Below are 20,242 nucleotides of genomic sequence, written 5' to 3'. Positions count from 1 at the left end.
ATCCATTAAGAGTAAACACTGATTCTGAAGTGGATTTTCTTGAATTCCTATCAGTCTGAAAATCAGAGTCAGTGTATCCTATAAGGATCAGATCTTTAGACCCATACACAAGCATGTAGTCCCTCGTTCTCCTAAGATACTTGAGGATGGTTTTAACGACAATCTAGTGATCTAATCCTGGATTAGACTGATATCTACTAACTATCCTCACTGCACAGTAGATGTCAGGTCTAGTACATAACATTGCGTACATCAGGTTGCCAACAGTCAATGCATAGGGGATCCATTCATTTCCTTAACTTCTTGAGGCGTCTTAGGATACTGTTCCTTAGACAAAGTAACTTCGTGCTTGAAAGATAGCAAACCTCTCTTGGAGTTTTGCATCGAATACTTGACAAGCATCTTGTCAATATATGATGTCTGAGACAAAGCCAACAATTTTTTCTTACGATCCCTAAAGATTTGTATGCCCAGAACAAACTGTGTCTCTTCCAAATCTTTCATTTGGAATTAGGACACCAACCACTGTCTGATGTCAGTTAGTAGTCCTACGTTATTCCCATTGAGTAGGATATTATCTATGTATAACACTGAGAAAGGTACTGAACCATTGATAATTTTCTTGTAAATACAAGGTTCATCAACATTTTGATCAAAGCCATAAGATTTGATCGCAAAATCAAATCTTATATTCCAAGATTGAGAAGCTTGTTTTAATCCATAAATGGATTGATTAAGATTGCAAATATTTTGGTTTTGACTTTAGATTATGAATCCCTTTGGTTGTTGCATGAAGATGGCCTCCTCAAGATTGCTATTCAGAAATGCAATCTTGATGTCCATTTGCCAAATCTCATAGTCATAATATGCGATAATGGACATGAGTATCCGAATAGACTTTTACATGGGAACAGATAAGAAAGTCTCCTTATAGTCAACTCTCTTAACCTGGGTATAACCCTTTGCCACTAGTCTAGCCTTGAAGGTTTGCACCTTACCATCTACACCCCTTTTTCTCTTGTAGATCCATTTGCAACCTATAAATTTGACCCCATTAGGTTGATCTACAAGATCATTCATTGAATTGAAGTACATAGGCTCTATTTTGAGATTTATAGCTTTGATCCATTCATCTTTGTCTACATCCTTGATTGTCTTCTTATATAACAATGGATCCTCAACGTCACCATCAGATATGGCAGTTAAGATTTTTATTAAACCCATATAACGAACAGGCAGGTTCGAAACCCTCCAACTATGTTGAGGTTCCCTTAACAGTTGAGGTGTATGTAACCTACTAGACAAGCTCATTCAATACTATTACTGTGCAGTTTATGCTCCCTGATGTGATCCTCTTCTAAAAATATAGCGTTTGTTGACACAAATGCTTTATTATCTTTTGGATTGTAGAAGTAACTACCTCTTTTTCCTTTGAGGTAACCTTAAGGCATAATTTTGAACGAGGTTCCAATTTTTTAGGATTAGCCTCAAACATATATGCTGGACAACTTCGGATCCTGAAATGACATAAACTACCTTTACGACCATTCCATAATTCCAAAGGTGTTTTAGAAACACTCTTGGATGGAACACAATTCAAAATATAGGTTGCAGTATGTACTGCATATCCCTAAAACAAGTGAGGTAAGGGATCATAACTCATCATAGATCGAAACATATCCAACAAGGTTTAATTTCTCCTTTTTGATACACCATTCTGCTGAGATACTAGGTATTGAGAGCTGGGATACAATTCCATGTTCCATCAAAAAGTCCAAGAATTTTGAATCCATATACTCTCCACCTCGATCAAATCGAAGTGTCTTTATTGTTCTACTTAGTGCATTTTCAAGTTCAGCCTTGTACTCTTTGAACTTTTCAAAGGCTTCAGACTTTTCTTGCATTAAGTAAACATACCCGTGCCGTGAATAATCATTATTAAAGGAGATGAAATATTCAAAGTCTCATCTTGCCTTAACATTCATAAGACCACCTAGGTCCAAATGTACAAGTTTTAAGGCTTCTTTGGCTCTGTGACCTTTTTCCAGCAAAAGGTCTCTTAGTTATTTTGCCTTCAAGACATGACTCACATACTGGTAGAGAATTTTCTTCTAACTCACTTAGAAGTCCATTCTTAACCATCCTTTCAATTCTATTTAGATTTATATTACCTAATTTTAGGTGCCAAAGTTGGACATTTTCTTTAAGAGAGACTTTTTACCTTTTGCATTAAGTTACTGAAGGTGCAAACTTTGTCCCAAAGGTTAAACCTCAGCTAAAATTTTTGGAGGATGAGACAACATTTACCTTACCTTTTTGTTCCTTGAATTCCATCAAAGATTGGTATGTATGCAGTTTATTGAGCAGAGTGGTCAGGTTGTAGTCATGCTTGTTCATAACAACGTTGTTACGAAATTGTAGGAAACCTTCAGGTAAAGTTTCCAGGATGAAGCTAACTTGACCGGCCTCATCATTAATAGACCCGTTCATCTTCGTCACATTAAACTTGATCATCATATTCAGAACATGTTCATGAATAGATGTCACTTCTTTCATCTTGGCATTGAAGATATACTTGAGAGCGTCATGTTTGAGTTGTGAGTATGGTTGTCCAAACATTCCCCTCAGGGACTCCATGATCTCACGGGTAGTGAGCATGAGCTCATGCTTCTTGACCAAAACTTTTGACAAGCTGAACAAGATATAAGCTCGAGCCTTTTCATTCGCCTTGACCAATCGCTCATATGCCTCCCGAACATTTGGGGCTGCATGGGCAACTAGAGCTTGAGGACATTCCTCAACCAGGGCGAATCGCAGATCATCGATAATGAGAACAATGTTAATAGTATTTTTCTAGCTCGTATAACTATCACCATTTGATTTGAAAACATGTTTAAAGTAGCGCTCGCCATTTTAAAGTTGCTAAAACCATATGATAACTTGTAGAAATATAAGTTATTGTTCTCTCAAAGTTGGAATAATTAAGATTATAAGTGATGTAAACACATTCATGATAAAGGAAAATGCATGAAACTGTACATATGTGATAAAACTTATGCAAAAGTGTCTTCCTTAATGAAAAACTGCATCACCAACACACTTTAATGTAGGAATCAGAAAAATTTACTAAGTGTTGCAGACAAGGCCAACGCAAGGGGCATGCGTCCAACTTATCCGATGCATGAAAGATACATTTGGCTCGTGCAATCCCCAAAAAATCACAACTTGCAGGCATGGGCATCTAACTGGTGGTGTTCGATCAAGGAAGAATGACAGGTAGCTGTCTCAGGGTATAGAATTTAATGTAATCACATCACCAAGTGGCTGTTCTGATTGCCTATACAAAGAGATGTTGCCTACAATGAGGAGTTAGTTAGAGAGTTAGCCATTTTCTTTTTTTTCACCTCTACCGATTGCAAACAAGAAATAGGAAGGACGATAGCCATTCTCCACTGTTGGTAATGGGTGCTGCTGGAAAGAAGCTCGAGAGAGACATCTCCTTCAACCTTCTATTGAGTTGGCAATAACAAGCATAAAAACAAGCCAAAAAAGACAAGAGATTGAACCCTGTGGCTTGATTTATTTCTTTTACTTTGCATTCTCATTCACTATCCCACTTGATTGAACTAAGATTATATGTATCAAGACTTATTTCTATAATTCAATCTCAATCTCAACCATTCTTCACATCTCCATCTGTTAATTTTTTATGTTATTTGTGTACGTGAATCTTCTGGCTTGATAAGTGCATAAACTTTGTTGCTTGAATCTATATGATCAGTTGGTTGAAATGAAAAAGCAAATACTCATTCGAGAGAGTAGTTACTTATTGAACGCATCGAGCTATAGCGGGAGTAATTCTAGAGATAAAATTATTCATATCATTTGCCTGTTCATCTTAACTAACGCATGCAACCAAGAGATAGGATAAGTGTGGCATCTGCATCGAGAGATGTTGAGAATAAATTAAAGAACAGACTTCTAATGCATCACAAATACACTTAGATTTTAACAAACATCTGTACCATTTCGATTTCATTGTCATCGTGTTTACATAGGCTTGTTTTTCCCACTAGGAAATCAACGCATATCATCTACCCTTGATCCAATCATTCACAAACCTTTTTCCCTTTTTTTGAACTCTTATTTCCCTCTTGCATGCATGCCAACAATTTAGAACTCTTATTTCCCTCTTGCATGCATGCCAACAATTTAACATAACCAACGACATCAACCAATTAGGAAACCTCTGCAATAGATCCAAAGACCAAAACCTATGTTAGTGTATTCTATAATCCTCGCGTTTGAACATGGAATTACCAGGACACTTAAGTTAGATTTATACTTGTGCCCAACTTAAGACAACTTGTATGCAACTAGCAAGGTGTGCATGAACATAAATCTATATGCAATCCAACATAACATCATCTTTATACCAAGAGATAGATTGAATATCTTCGTCATAATCATTCATTCTCATCGTCATTTATCTTAAAATTGAAGCGTAACAAGTTTTTAGCGCTGTTGTCAGGGATTCTAATAACGTAGCTAACCGAATTTGGATATTGTATCTTTTTGCAGAACTTTCAATCGAAGGTGTATTACAAGATAAGCCTGGACTTGTAAACGTTTTATAAGCAGAGCAAGAACTCCAAAACTCAGATACAACCTAGAGATTGAAAGAACTTTCAGACGAAGAAACAAATTAAATAGATGTCAAAGGTTAAGGCAACAACAAATGGCAGACAACCAAAATAACCAAATTTTGACTTAAAAGCTAGCTAATGTTGCAGTAAATCCAATCCTCATGGTGAACAATAGCACACGTCTAATGCGTGAATATGCATCACTAGTGTTGTATGATGTTTCACTGGGATCATTGTCCAATGCCTGACGGGACTCGGTTTGAAATGAAATCTGTCATGCTACAAATGTTATAGACTGTAGGACAGTTTGGCGATGCCCTGGCGAAGACCCACGCTCACATGAAACGCTTCCTAGAGACTTGTAATTCATTCGTTATTCTTGGAATCACACCAGAAGCAATAAGATTATCCCTATTTTTCATATTCACTCTGAGACGATGACAAGCAATGGGCCTTAGAGTCTGGTAAAATAATGATGTGGGACAAGATGTAGAGAGGTTCATGCAAAAATACTTCTCTCCTGTTAGGTTTTATGCCCTAAAACTCGTAGATAGTAAATGTTATCAATTGTTCGTCATCAATAAATAGTTATTGATGTTAATTCAATAAAAGTTATTGATTTTGTTGTATTCTATTTTGTCTTAATAACCCTAAATCCAATAAACTAACATCCAAGGCTTCCTTATGAGTCATGAACTGTATATGGAGACATATAGGGATTAATGTACAAGAAATAGCGTTAATGATTTATAGTATAGGGATAAGGCTGGGTACCTTATCCTTGTGACACTATGGATACGACCCATTTTGTATTTGATACAAACACAATGATCCAACGTGTTTGTGTAGGTGACACGCGAGTGAAGGTATCCTATGTAATGAGTTTGCATAAGACCGGACCACGAAATAGTAATCACTAGATGTAACGCCGTTAACGAGTTTGGTTCCTATTTCAATTGGATGACCTAGGCAACTTAGTCTTAATCCTGATTGTATTATGAACTCTACTTCACGAAGGATTGTAAGTTGATTTGTATGGGTGAGAGTGGCCAGTTTTTCGATTCAATAAGCCTACCATTTTTTAGACAAGAATGAGTGAGAAGCTGGGAACATAATAATACAAGATGGAATTCACTCATTCCCAACTTCAAAGTAAGTAGATGAACATTCCCTTAAGTGGTGTCTCTGGGACTCGAACAAAGGGCCCTACCTTCTCATTTTCCCAAGAGGGGCTTTTGTTTATTGGTTGGACCATAAATAGGTAAAAAGAGTATATGGAACTTTTGTTTATTGTTTATTGGCTAAAGTTGAAAACCTATTCGGTAAAACGATTAAAACACTTCGATCTTATCAGGGTGGAGAGTAAATAGATTTAGAATTCTAGGAATATATGATAGAACATGGAATTCAATCCAAACTTTCAACACCTGGTACACCTCATTAGATCGGTGTATCAGAGAGGAGAAATAGAACCTTATTAGATATGGTTTATTCTATGATGAGCTATGCTCAATTGCCTAACTGGTCTTAGGGGTATGCAGTAGAGACGACAGTTCACATCTTGAACAATGTTCCCTCGAAGAGTGTTTCTAAAACACCTCTCGAGTTATGGAGGGGGCATAAATCGAGTTTAGTTACTCCAGAATCTAGGGTTGTTCTGCACATGTGTTAGTGAAAAATCCTAAGAAGTTGGAACCTCGTTCAAGGTTATGCCAATTTGTTGGTTACCCTAAGGAAACGAGAGGTGGTTTGTTCTATGACCTTCGGAAAATAAGGTGTCTGTATTGACAAATGGTACATTTTTAGAGGAAAACCACATGAGAGATCATAAACCATTTAGCAAAATAGTATTAAGTGAAGCTACTAAAGAATGAACAAGGGTTGTTGAAACAACTAGCCCTTCATCGTGAGTTAATGAAGAAGCCATCAGTTTGGGTCAGTCTCGTCCTTCTCAATCATTGAGTGCGAAGTATCAAGGATTCTAGGAAATCCACATTAGAATTGGTGTTTTCCCTGAACAAGGGAGCTGTAGTATGGTGGAGTATCAAGCAAGGATGCATTGCAGATTCCACGATGGAGGCTGAATATGTTGCTGTTTGTAAAGCAACAAAAGAAGCAGTTTGACTCAGGAAGTTCCTAAGCGATTTGAAAGTGGTTCCAAATATAGACTTGCCCATTATCTTATACTGTGACAACAGTGGGGCAGTAGCCAACTCTAAAGAACCTCGTAGTCATAAACTAGGAAAATATATTGAGAGGAAGTATCACTTGATACGGGAGACTGTACAATGAGGAGATGTGATCGTCACAAAGATCGCCTCAGAGCACAACTTTTCAGATCCATTTACAAAGGCTCTCTCGGCTAAATTTTTCGAAGGCCATCTAGAGAATCTAGGTCTATGAAACATGTACATTGTATAATCTAGGGCATGTAGGAGATGTGTAATGGGTATATGGATGCCCTAGTTTATTGTATTTATTTACCATATTCCCTCTATTTTGGATTCTGATATTATGTACAACCCATTGAGTAGAGTTTTAGTTCAAGTAGAAGTTTTTTGGGTTTTATGCCTTAAAACTCGTAGATAATAAATGTTATCAATTGTTCTTCATCAATAAAGAGTTATCGATGTTAATTTAATAAATTTTATTGATTGTGTTGTATTCTATTTTTTCTTAATGACCCTAAATCCAATAAACTAATATCCAAGGCTACGTTATGAGTCTTGAACTATATGTGGAGAGATATAGGGATCAATGTATAAGAAACAACCTAAAGGGTCTATATTATAGGGATAAGACTGGATACCTTATCCTGGTGATACTATGGATACGACCCACTTTGTATTTGATACAAACACAATGATCCAATGCGTTGGTGTAGGTGACACACAAGTAGGGGTATCCTATGCAATAAGTTTCATAAGACCAGACCGAGAAATAGTAACCACTAGATGTAACGCCGTTAACGAGTTTGGTTCCTATTTCAATTAGATGACCTAGGCAACTTAGTCTTAATCCTGAGTGTATTATGAACTCGTGTTCACAAGGGATTGTAAATTGATTTGTATGGGTGAGAGTGGCAAGTTTGCCGACTCAATAAGCCTACCATTTTGGGGACAAGACCGAGTGAGGAGCTAGGAACATAATAATAAGAGATGAAATTCATTCCTTCCCGACTTCAGGGTAGGTAGATGAGTGTTTCCTTGGTGTCTTCAAGACTTGAACAAAGAACCCTATCCTCTCATTGGCTCGGAAAGGGTTTCTGCTTATTGGTTAGACCATAAACGGGCTGTTCATTAGAGGAGCACTGGTACTTAAGGATACAGAGGTAACCCAAGGGTAAAATGATAATTTGATCCTATTGGTATTATGAACACTCGTGAAGGACTAACTTGCTGTTCTTGGTTTATATCTGTGGACACAAAATATATATGCAATGAGAAGAATGCAGCTGTGGGTCTTTAGTGAAGTGTACCCACAACTAATGAATATTGATTAATTTGGTTAATGAGTTTAGCCAATTAATCTCATACATTCGAAATTTTGATCTACAGGTCCACCAGGTCCCCTTAATTAGCTCACTAAAGGATACTAAAGAGGAATGATTTGAATTGTTCAAATCAATTCGAGAAAATTGTATATTAATGTGATTAATATGTAATTGATTATGGATGTGATCTATAATTTAAATTAAGTTGGAGAGAAATATTTGAATGAGATTTAAATATTTAATTCAAGTGAATCAGATTCATAAAGAAAAAAATTAATTAAATTAATAGAGATGTGACGCACATAAACAAACGGTGTTTATTTATGTTAATTAAATATAGGCTTTAAATTAGATTTAATGTATAAATGGTTATTTAATTAATTTTCTAATTAATTTAATAAACGTTATTTAATTAACTGATCACAAGGGTAAATTGGGAAAGATTTGGAGAAAAGGTTAACCCTTCTCCATATAAATTCTTCTTTATGGCCTTTTGAGGGCAAGGATTGATTTTGGTGAGATCTACCCTAGCCACCAAAACACAAATCCTTTCTTTACTCTCTAAGAGAAATCTCTTTACCTCTTTCTCTTCCAATTGGTTGGATACCACCTATCCTTCTATTAGAATGCTTAAGAATAAAAAGGTTATTCTCGTGGTCGTTTTCAAGTTCGATTTAGAAGAAGTTCGTGTCAAGATCGAAAGGATTTTTCGTGGAGCTCGAGAATATTCAAAGGTAAGAAGGATTCTATCTTCGTTCCCCTTCTCCAAAGCATGTTATTTTATATATTTATCCTTCATATGTTCTGTGTTTAGAACACTGTTTTTTGTTTATTCAAAAATTAATTTTTGAGATGCAAGACAATCACACGCTTTCGCTCGGGATTTGGTCCCTAGGCCTTCTCCAAAGCATGTTATTTCAAGGCGTTCAGAACCAGTCTGGAATGCACCAACAACATAGGCAAGGACCGTCGCTTGGATTCCATCCCATACAACAACAACCACAATATTAGTCTTTCAATAGAGGAGGTAATGCGTCGAGTTCGTCTTCTCCGCTTAAGAACCTGTTGAAAGAATACATAGCCCAGAATGATGCGTTGTTAAATAGTCAAGCATCATCGATCAGAAATTTGGAGATGCAGGTTGGATAAATTGCTAGTGAGCTGAAGAGCCGACCGCATGGACCATTGCCTAGCAACATTGAAGCATCTAGAGAGAATAATGGAAAGGAGCAATGTCAAGCAGTGACAATGTATAGTGGTAGACCACTATTAGAAGAAAAAGGAAAAGACCAAGAAAAGATAATCATTCTTCAATGCTTACAGACATACCACAAGCAATTATGACACCTGAAAGAGTTCAACCAGAAAGGGCATTTGGCTTTAATAGTCATTCTCAATCAAGTTTATCCAATGCAAGGGTACCTGATGTGCATCTGAATGCACTGTTCCCTCGATGCCTACAGAAGACGAATGACGAAAATTATTTTAAATGCTTCCTCGATATTCTTAAGTAGTTACACATCAATATTTTGCTCATTGAAGCATACAAACGTTGAGTTACGTCAAGTCTTTAAAGGATATCTTATCGATGAAAAGGAAGATTAGCGAGTTTGAATCTATGGCATTAACTTAGGAGTGTAATACCTTGATCAACAGAAAAATTCCTGAAAAGCAAAGAGACCTTGGCAGTTTTACTATCCCATGTTCGATCGGAGGAATTGATGTGGGCTATGCATTATGTGATTTTTGAGCTAGTATCAACCTGAGGCCTATCTCAATTTTTGAAAAGCTCAGGATTGGTGATGCAACACCTACCACAGCAACAATATAAGTTACTGACAGATCCATCACATACTCTGAAGGGAAGATTGAAGATGTACTAGTAAAAGTTGACAACTTTATCTTTTCGGTAGACTTTATTATTCTAGACTATGAAGCTGACAGAGACGTTCCAATCATTCTTGGATGCCCATTTTTAGCTACTGGCAAAGTCTTGGTTGATATACATAAATGGGAACTGACTATACGTGTGGATAATCAGGAAGTAAAATTCAATGTGCTAAATGCATTGAAGTTCCCAGATTATGGAAAATCTTGTCAATTCATTGAATCAACTCAACTACTTGAGGAAGAGAACCAAGAAGTGGACCAAGGCTGTAAGGTCCATGCGTTAAGTGAGAGCACGAGGAAATTTGAGTCACTATGTCTGGATGAGCGACAGTCAAAACCAATGCTCTCATCTCTGGAGGAGCCACCAATGCTTGAACTTAAACCTCTTCCAGGTCATCTTAAATATGCTTTCCTTAGAAACAAAAATACTTTACCCGTTATAATCTCAGATAAACTTTCTCCTATTAATGAACAAGTTTTATTACAGATACCCAAGAAGCATATGCGCGCGACAGGGTGGATGCTGGTTGATATCAGAGGGATCAACCCATCTTATTGTATCCATAAAATTAGATTAAAAGAAGAGAAAATGGGATCAATTGAGCCCCAATGTAGGCTCAATCCCATTATGAAGGAGGTAGTGAAAAAGAAATCGTCAAATGGCTCGACGTAGGGGTTATCTACCCCATTTCTAATAGTAGCTGGGTAAGTCCAGTGCAATGTGTGCCAAAGCAAGGCAGCACAATTGTGGTGATTAATAGCAACAATGAGTTGATTCCATCCAAAACTGTTACTTGATGGCTCGTCTACATCAACTACAGAAAACTGAATGCGTCGACTAAGAAAGACTATTTTCCACTCCCCTTCATTAATCAAATGCTTGACTGATTGGCTAGAAAGGAGTTCTACTGCTTTTGGATGGATATTCTAGCTATAATCAAATCCTTATCATCTCAGAAGAATAGGATAAGACAACATTTACTTGTCTTTTTGGAATGTTTGCATTCCAATGTATGCCCTTTGAGTTGTATAATGCACCAGGGACATTCTAAAGATGTATGACGACTATCTTTTCTGATTTTTTGGAACAATCTGTATGGAAGATTTTTTAGTCTTTAGATATTCTTATCTAACCTGCCTAGACAACCTTGAAACCGTCCTTACTAAATGCGAGGAAACTAACTTAGTGCTTAATTGGAAAAAAATGTCACTTTCTAGTGACAAAAGGTATTGTGCTTGGCCACAAGGTTTCTAAGGTAGGTTTAGAAGTTGATAAAGCAAAGATGGATGTGATTGCAAAGTTGCCCGCACCTATAAATGTCAAGGCCCTGAGAAGCGTTTTGGGGCATGTAGGTTTCTATCGAAGGTTTGTCAAAGGTTTTTCCTAAATCGCATGTCCACGAGTGTTGTTAGAATTGAATAGACCCTATGTATTTGAAGAAAACTGACAACATGTGTTTGAAATTTTAAGGTACGTGTTAACAATAACACTTGTATTAGTAGCTCCTGATTGGACGCAACCTTTCATATTGATGTGCAACGCCATCGATGTAGTAGTTAGAGCAATGTTGGGTCAGAAGAGGGGAAATCCTATACATCCTATTTCCTATGTGTCCAAGACGCTTGAAGATGATGGAGTTGATATTCAACAAACGGAAGTTATTATGATCTTAGCATCTAACTACAAAAATTTTAGTGGATTAGCATGCATGCTTGTGATAATAACAGAAATAGGGTTTCAAGAATACAACCTTTGATGAATCCTCAAAATGCTCCAAATATCCACAAATTTCTTCTTCAATCTTTGAAGTAGACTACCATAAAAGCCTTCTCTACTATTCTCAGACATTGGGTTGGTATTCCGTGTATCGTCAGTACAAGATCGAAGGAAATGCATCTCAAGTACACCAATTAGTAGGTATGGGAGGATTAATGTCTGAATGCTATATGAAGAACATAAGCTAGATGAAGGAATGGGAAGACCTAGGATGCCGACTATAAACGATGGAATCGTCCATTTCAATATATAAAAAATGATAAATTAGATTATGTGGTGGAACCCAAATTGAAAGAGATAAGAAGTGAAGATTGAGCTAGAGAGAGTGTTGAAGAGAAAACTGATTTTCTTCATAATTTTTTAGTTTTCTTAAATCAATTCTTTGAAATTGAATTTCATATATATTGAATCAGATCATGCAATGAGATTAAATGGGAAAATGCCACTCAATTTCCCACTAAAAGGAGTGGATTAGGTGTAACATTTAGTGGGACAATCCAAATTTTCCCACTAAATTTCATTTATATTATTATTTAATGAAATTTCAAAAAATTTCATAAATAATAATAATGAAATTTAAATTATTTATAACTTAATTAATTTAGTCATATTAAATTAATTCTATATTTTGAATTTCACAAATTCAAAATTTAAATAAATAAATTGTTTATTAATTAAACATTTTATATAATTTAATTAATTTAATATTAAATACTAAATTAATAAAACACCTAATTCAAACGTGAAACACTATTCATGTAATTAATATTTAAATCATATTTAAATATTTTTCTCTCTCCAAAATTGTTTAATTCGTTAATTAAACGTTAATTATATCGAATATAATAATCCAAACCCTAGATCAAATTTGAACATTTCAAATCCTATCAACTCACTATTCTAAGGTTTAATCCTTTTACGAGCTAGTAAAGGAGCCTAATGGACCTACAAATCATGAGCTCCAACGATTTGAGATTAATTAGTTATACTCTTTAAACCGAATTAATCAATGTTTGTTAACTACCGAGACATTCCATTATAGCTCAATAGCCACACTCTCCTCATTGCATATATATTTTTGTCCATTTGATTTAACCATAATTGGTAAGTCGATCATTCACAGATTGTTCGTATTTATATCTGGGTCAAAATTACCATTTTACCCGTGTAATATATCTTGGTTCTTAAGTCTCCACTAATCCTCTAATGAACAATTGATTTATGGTCCTAAAAATAAACCAAGTCCCTCTCAGCCATAGAGAGGGTGGGACCCCTTTGTTCAAGACCAAGAGTTAGTACTTAAGAGAACAACCTATCTGCTAACCCTAAAATAGGTAGGAGTGAATTCTGTCTTGCAGGACTATGTCCCCAACTATCTATCCAATCTTACACCTAAAATGAGAGGCTTATTGAGTGGTGATGTTGAGCCACTCTCACCTATTCAAATTAAAGGATAATCTTGAATAAATAGGACTTCATAGTTAGCTTAGAATTGAGATCGAGTTACCTTAAAAATTGTCAGTTTTAACAGTAAATGGTCGTTATAAAGAAAAGTGACTATTTCGTGGTTTGATCTTATGCAAACATATTTTGCATAGGATGCCTCCACTTGCATGTCTCCACATGAACGACTTTGGGATCACATCGTTTGTATCAATATACAAAGTAGGCCACATCCATAGTGACCCTGTAATGGATAATAAATTATTCTTAATTGTGTATCACCAACAACTTGTTAGGTTGCTGACGACGTATCTATGTATAAGCACTTTGCGATAATAATAATGTGATACTACGTCCTAAATGATGTATGCGGTGATACTTAGATGCTTTCGTAGTATGCATTCATGTAGTGCGCGTGTCATAAGTTTTCTTACGATGGAACCAAGTATAATTCCAACGCAAGTTTGTCAGAGTGATCTGAGGTCGAACACAGGGATTGTTGTGGTTAATGCGATACTGATGTGGTATATGTGACCGCTTAAACAAAAAGAATAATGAATTGGATTTGAAAAGTAAAATGCAATAAAAGTAGAATGCGATAATAAAAGTAAAGCAATGATAAGTAAATTGCGGTGAACGTAAATTGCGTTGAAAGTAAATTGCGATAATAAAGTAAATGAATGAACAATTAAATATACAAGTTTGAGGACTAGCTGTGAAGTTGTGCAAAAGTGTCTGATGAATGCGGTGACAAGTCTTGTGAAATGAGTCAGAAAGAGAATGGGTTGAGGAAAAGGACATCGCAAGTTCGTCAATCTTGTTGAGGATGCAACTAAGATTCCACTTTCCCTTGGCTTACACCTTTCGGTGATCGGCCGCGTTTCTATGTCTATGGTGAAACAGGGATGAACGTGATAAACACAAGGTAGTTTCCATCTCTGGAAATACTTCTCGCTTTAGTTAATGCATTCTTTCAACCTTCTTTCGATAGGCGGAATAACATCTTCACTTCTGCTCTCACAGGTGAAGATGCCGTCGAACATGATTTAGCTAAACTTAATCGATTTCTTCAACAAAGATAACTTACTCGCTTAATCCTTCCCCTTTACCCATGGGGGATTAGTTACACATGATGAAGAAAATGGATGATGAATGTATGGAGAAGAACAGAGAAATGACAATGATTATGATAATGATATTAAAATCTAAGGATAAGCATTTGTTATAGATAGTGAATGAAAGTTTAGAGATGAACACAGTAGATGAATAGAAAATAAAAACAAATACGGAAAGAGTGTCAATGTCTTGACATGGATCCCGATCGGAGATGATTTGCTTGCCGGCGTGTGGTAGAAATGTTGTGGAAAGCTTCCTTTTCAGGCTTGATTTCTAGGTAAAAGTGATCTTTTGCATAGAGCTTCTTCTTCGGGAATAGAAATTATTACTTGCTCTAGAGACTTACCTCTCGGTCTTGTCTCGTTTTTCTCCCCGGGTTTCTATAAATTCTCTTCAAACCAACCTCCTTTCTTTGAATTTGATGAAGCTATTTATAGACCTTGGCCCCTTTTGTATTAGTGGTTCCGCTCTGAAAAGTTGATAATTCCTGCCATGGCCATAGTGGAAACGTCCGCTCCGCTCCACGTTCAATTTGTCATAATCGTACAACAGAAAAGCTGTACAATGTCAGAAGTCCTTGCGAATGCGTTGCTCTTTACATCTTCGATCGATCGCCTCATGCGATGTAATTATTTTGATGCCGCATGCGGTGAAAATGCGTTGATCGTTTGAGTCCATGATCGATCGTCGCATGCGCTGCAATTATGTTGTTCTTTCTTTGTTCTTGAATGATTGCCGCATGCTGTGATAATGTGTTGTTCATTTTTGTCCTCGAGCGACTATCGCATGCGGTGACCTATCTCCTGCAAAACAAAGACTTGGACATTCCATTTTGCCATCGCAATGGGGTTAGCGGGTGTACTTGTGACACTTTACAATTTTCGCGATTCTAAGCCAATTTCTATACGGTCGGCACAACTTTTCCTTCTTTTTGCCGCATAATCTAAATAAAACAGTATAAATAACTTGTATTTCTACAAGTTATCACACCCCCAAATTTAATATATGCTTATACTCAAGTATATCCTCGACTAAGGCAATTGAGCTCAAATCTTATCCTAACTTTGCGTCGATCGACTACTTCGCATGCTCCACCTCTACATAATTTCTCAACCCTACAAGTTCCATCTATCTTTTGACATTTCTTCAACATGCTCTACTTTATTCTTATCTAAGACAAACCTTTGCCCAAAGTTCTCTTCTTGCTTTGAAAAGAATGTTTTACCTATTCTTGTGAAAACAACGAAGTGCGTCTTTTATGCGGTGGCCTGGTTTGCATCATCCTATTGAGAACGTTGATCATGGTTACACCCTTCATTTTGGCTTGCTCCCATGGGTGTCATGCAAGCATCCAACTTTGGTTGTGTACCAAGCTCAAGTTCAACTCTTGATCCTCAGCCAAGTTTTACTTTTGCTGGTCAAGTGCTTAATTCGTTGACCATTGACTTTGAACGCGTTGTTTTCATCCTCGGTTGTTAACTCCACTGTGCCATGGGGAAAGATAGTCTTGATGCGAAATGGCCCAGACCAGCGGGACTTCAATTTTCCTGGAAACAATCACAAACGTGCGTTAAATAAAAGTACCTATTGACCCACGAAGAATGTCCTCTTGCTTATGCGGTCGTCATGCCATTTCTTGGTTCGCTCTTTATAAAGTTTGGCATTTTCGTAGGCATTCATTCGCCATTCGACCAGCTCGTTCAACTGCAACTTCTGGACTTCCCCCGCAGTTGCCAGATCAAAATTGTGTTTTTTAATTGCCCACATTGCCTTGTGTTCCAACTCAAGTGGCAGATGGCAAGCTTTTCTGAAGACCAGGGCATATGGGGACATACCGATTGGAGTTTTGAAGGCAATCCTGTATGCCCATAGTGCTTCATCAAGCTTGGGTGACCAATCTTTCCTGGAGGTACTGACTACCTTCTCTAAGATGGTCTTGATTTCTCTATTGGAGATTTCTGCCTGCCCATTGGTTTGTGGGTGATACGCAGTTGCAACTCTATAGCTGGCATTAAATTTGATCAACAGGTTGGCGATGATGCGGTTGATGAAATGTGTGCTTTCATCACTAATCAATGCACGTGGCGTTCCATAACGCGTGAAGATGTTTTTCTTGAGAAATTTCGTCACCGTGGCCGCATTGTTTTTAGCACATGAGATGGCCTCAACCCACTTTGAAACATAATCAACCGCAACCAAAATATATTGATGACCCTCTGAAGGCGAAAATGGGCCCATGAAGTCGATTCCCCATACATCAAATAGTTCAATTTCCAAGATCGAAGTCAAAGGCATTTCATCCCGCCTGAACATGTTCCCTGTTCTCTGGCACCTGTCGCATAGCACAACATGGGTGTGGGCATCCTTGAATAGCATTGGCCAAAAATAGTCGCTCTGTAGAAATTTTGCGGCAGTCCGCTACCCCCCCAAAATGTCCTCCATAAGGGGCTCATGACAAGGTTCTAAAATGTGCTTGGTTTCGTGCTCAGGAATGCATCGGCGCAGAATATGATCAGGTTCGAGTCGATACAAGAATGGGTCATCCCAGAAATAAAACTTGACTTCGTGTCTCAACTTCTTCTTCTACTGGTATGAATAGTCTTCTGGTACTTGGCCACAAACTATGAAGTTTACAATATCTGCATACCATGGGACATTTATGCATATCGTCATAAGTTACTCGTCAGGGAATATCTCTTCAATCTCTTTCTCTTTCTTCTAAACCTCGCAATTTTCTAATCGTGATAAATGATCTGCAACTTGGTTCTCAGTGCCCTTCTGGTCTTTGATTTCGAGGTCAAATTCTTGCAGGAGTAATACCCACCTAATCAGTCTTAGTTTTGCGTCCTTTTTCGTCATGAGGTATTTGATCGTAGGATGATCAGTATACACCACTACATTTGATTCAATCAGGTATTGCCGAAATTTTTCCAGGGAAAACACCACTGCGAGCATTTCTTTTTCTGTGATTGTATAGTTTTCTTGTGAATCATTCAGCATCTTACTGGCATAATAAGGATGCAAAACTCTGTCGATTCATTGGCTCAAGACTGTGCCCACTGCATTTCCACTTGCATCACACATCAGCTCAAACGGTTGCGTCTAGTCGGGATTGTGATTTGATAAAAGTTGGGGATGAATCTTCGATAGAACCTCGCATGTTCTAGAAAACACCTAAGTGTTTTCACCTTGATTGGTGGTGGTAAATTGGATATTGCGTCAATTTTTGCTTGATCCACTTCCAATCCTGCCTTTGATATCTTGTGACCTTGCACTATTCCTTCTTCTACCATAAAATGGCATTTCTCCCAGTACAGAACAAAATTTATTTCAACACCTCTTCAAAACCTTTTCCAGATTTGATAAATAAGATTCATAGGTGTTGCCAAAATCCAAAAAGTCATCCATGAACACCTCGACTAACTCCTCTAGAAAATATGAGAAAATGGCCATCATACCCCTTTGGAAGGTGCCTGGTGCGTTATAGAGTCCAAATGGCATGCGACGGAATGTAAATGTATCGAATGGGCATGTGGAAGTTGTTTTGCCTTGATCTTCTGGTGCAATCGCATCTGGTTATACCCTGAATAGCCGTCAAGAAAGAAAAAGAATCCATTTCCTGCAAGCTGATCCAACATTTGATCAATAAACGGTAGTGGAAAATGGTCCTTCTTCGTGGTCAAATTTAACTTGCGATAATCCATGCATATTCTCCACCCCGTGGTTGTTCTGGTTGGAATTAATTCATATTTGTTGTTGGTGACGACTATCATGCCCCCTTTCTTTGGAATGCTCTGCACTGGGCTTACCCAGTTGCTATCAGATATGGGGTAGATGACACCTGCATCAAGCCACTTCACAATCTCTTTCTTGACCACCTCCCTCACGATAGGGTTTAGACGTCGTTGTCTCTCTATGGATCCTGTTTTTCCCTCTTCAAGACGGATCTTGTGCATGCAATATGAGGGATTACTAATCCCTCGAATGTCTGCTAAGGTCCATCCCAAGGCTTTCGCGTATTTCTTGAGGATCTAAATAAGTGCTTTCTCCTTTTCTTTGCTCAGTGAGGCAGAGATTATGACTGGTAGAGTGTCGTTGCGTCCTAAATAAACGTATTTGAGGTGCACTGGTAGCGCCTTGAACTTCAACATGGGTGGTTCTTCCAAAGATGGCTTACTTCGTTGTGTTGTTCATTCAGATAACTTTATTGTTTCAAAATTTGGGTCAGTCTGTATTGTGTCGCAATTCTCCTCCATCAGTGCGCCAACCTTAAAGTCTTCTTCCTCTAATTCTTCTTAAAACTCGTGCCAATGTTCTTCTTGCAGTTCTATAATATACTGGCAGTTTTCCATATCATCTGGGTATTTCAACGCATTGAGAATGTTGAACTTTGCTTGCTGATTGTCGACTCTTATGGCGAGTTTTCCTTTTTGTATGTCGATCAGCGGTTGCCCTGTTGCGAGAAACGGGCGACCCAAGATGATCGGCACCTCAGTGTCAGCTTCGTAATCGAGTATAATAAAGTCAGCAAGAAAGATGAATTTATCCACTTGCACGAGTACGTCTTCTATCTTGCCCTTTGGATGCGTTATTGATCTGTTAGTCAACTGCAACGTGATTGTGGTAGGTCTTGCATTGCCGATGTTTAACTTCTTGAAGATTGATAAGGGCATCAAGTTTATACTTGCCCCTAAGTCACAGAGTGCATTTCCGACTTCTTTAACCCCGATTGAGCATGGCAGTGTCAAGCTCCCTGGATCTTTCATTTTCTTGGGGATGTTGTTCTGGAAGAGTGCACTACACTCATATGTTAGTGCGACAGTTTCATTTTGCCCGATCTTCCTCTTGTTGGCGAGTATGCCCTTGAGGTACTTCACATAGTTAGGCATCTGTTCCAGCGCTTCTACTAAGGGAATGTTGATATGTAGCTGTCGGAGAACATCCAGGAACCTCTTGAATTGTTTACTATCATCTTTCTTTTTCAACCTAGATGGGAAAGGTAGAGGATCCCTCCGTACTTCCTGATCTTTTGATTGTTCTTGAGGTCCCTTGCTTCCTGTGTTCTTGGGGTTGGAGTTTGCGATGACTTTGGTTCTGGGTTTTGGTTAGATTCATTCTTGTAGAGGTAGGTGCTTCTAAACTGGTAGATCTGTTGTTTGTAGTTGAGTGGTCATTGTTGGTGATTGAGTCTTTTGGCCGTTCTACTAATTCTGGTACTGATGGCACGGGGACCGTCTTTCTACCACTTCTCAATGTCACTGCTTGACATTGTTCCTTGCCGCTTGGTCCCGGTGCTTCCAAGTTGCTGGGCAGCGTACCAGGTGCTCTATCTTAAGCTCGTTCGCAAGCTGTCGAACCTGTACCTCCAAATTTCTAATGGAGGAAGCTTGTGACTGCATGATTGCCTCGTACGGTTTTGACGGTACGGGGACCGTCTTTCTACCACTTTTCTATATATTGTTTCAATAGTGATTCCAAAGACGAGGTACTAGAAGAGGTGTTAGAAGAGGACGGTTGGTTGTGCAGCTGTTTACTTTGATAATTACCCTGGCTTTAATTCTGATGATGGAAAATCGGAGGAATACCTCGTTTCCTGGAATGACTATTCTATAGATTCCTTTGGCCTCCCTGGTCTTGATTGCCTCCCCAACTGAAGTTGGGTTGATTCCGCCAACCAGGGTTATATGTGTTGCTGAACGGGTTATTGTGAATAGAGTACACGAACTGTGGATTTGACGGGCAGACTTCCACTGAGTGCCCCTCTCTGCATTGGACGTAGCTTACTGCTGCCATTTGCGTCAGTGCATTGGCTTGCGCTGCACTTTGAGAAAGATGTCCTTGATTAATAGCCATAGTCTAGAGGAGTGAGGTGACTGC

At 38.0% G+C, this 20,242-nt stretch overlaps 1 protein-coding gene across 1 annotated transcript; it reads right to left on the bottom strand.

Annotated features, from left to right (window-relative positions):
• Positions 1-18,660: 18,660 nt before the first annotated feature.
• Positions 18,661-19,764, bottom strand: LOC150033440 (uncharacterized). Its single transcript, XM_090306408.1, has 2 exons — positions 19,625-19,764; positions 18,661-19,459 (listed from the first exon to the last, which is right to left on the bottom strand). The coding sequence occupies exons 1-2, from the start codon at positions 19,762-19,764 to the stop codon at positions 18,661-18,663; spliced, it is 939 nt and encodes a 312-aa protein (XP_090162534.1).
• Between the last annotated feature and the right edge of the window lie 478 nt (positions 19,765-20,242).

Source organism: Benincasa hispida, chromosome 10 (assembly GCF_027475165.1).
Source record: "Benincasa hispida cultivar pf3 chromosome 10, pf3_genome.v1.1, whole genome shotgun sequence".
Classification (NCBI taxonomy): domain Eukaryota; kingdom Viridiplantae; phylum Streptophyta; class Magnoliopsida; order Cucurbitales; family Cucurbitaceae; genus Benincasa; species Benincasa hispida.
The sequence above is the reverse complement of the archived record's forward strand: the minus strand, read 5'-3'. Positions and strand labels throughout refer to the sequence as shown.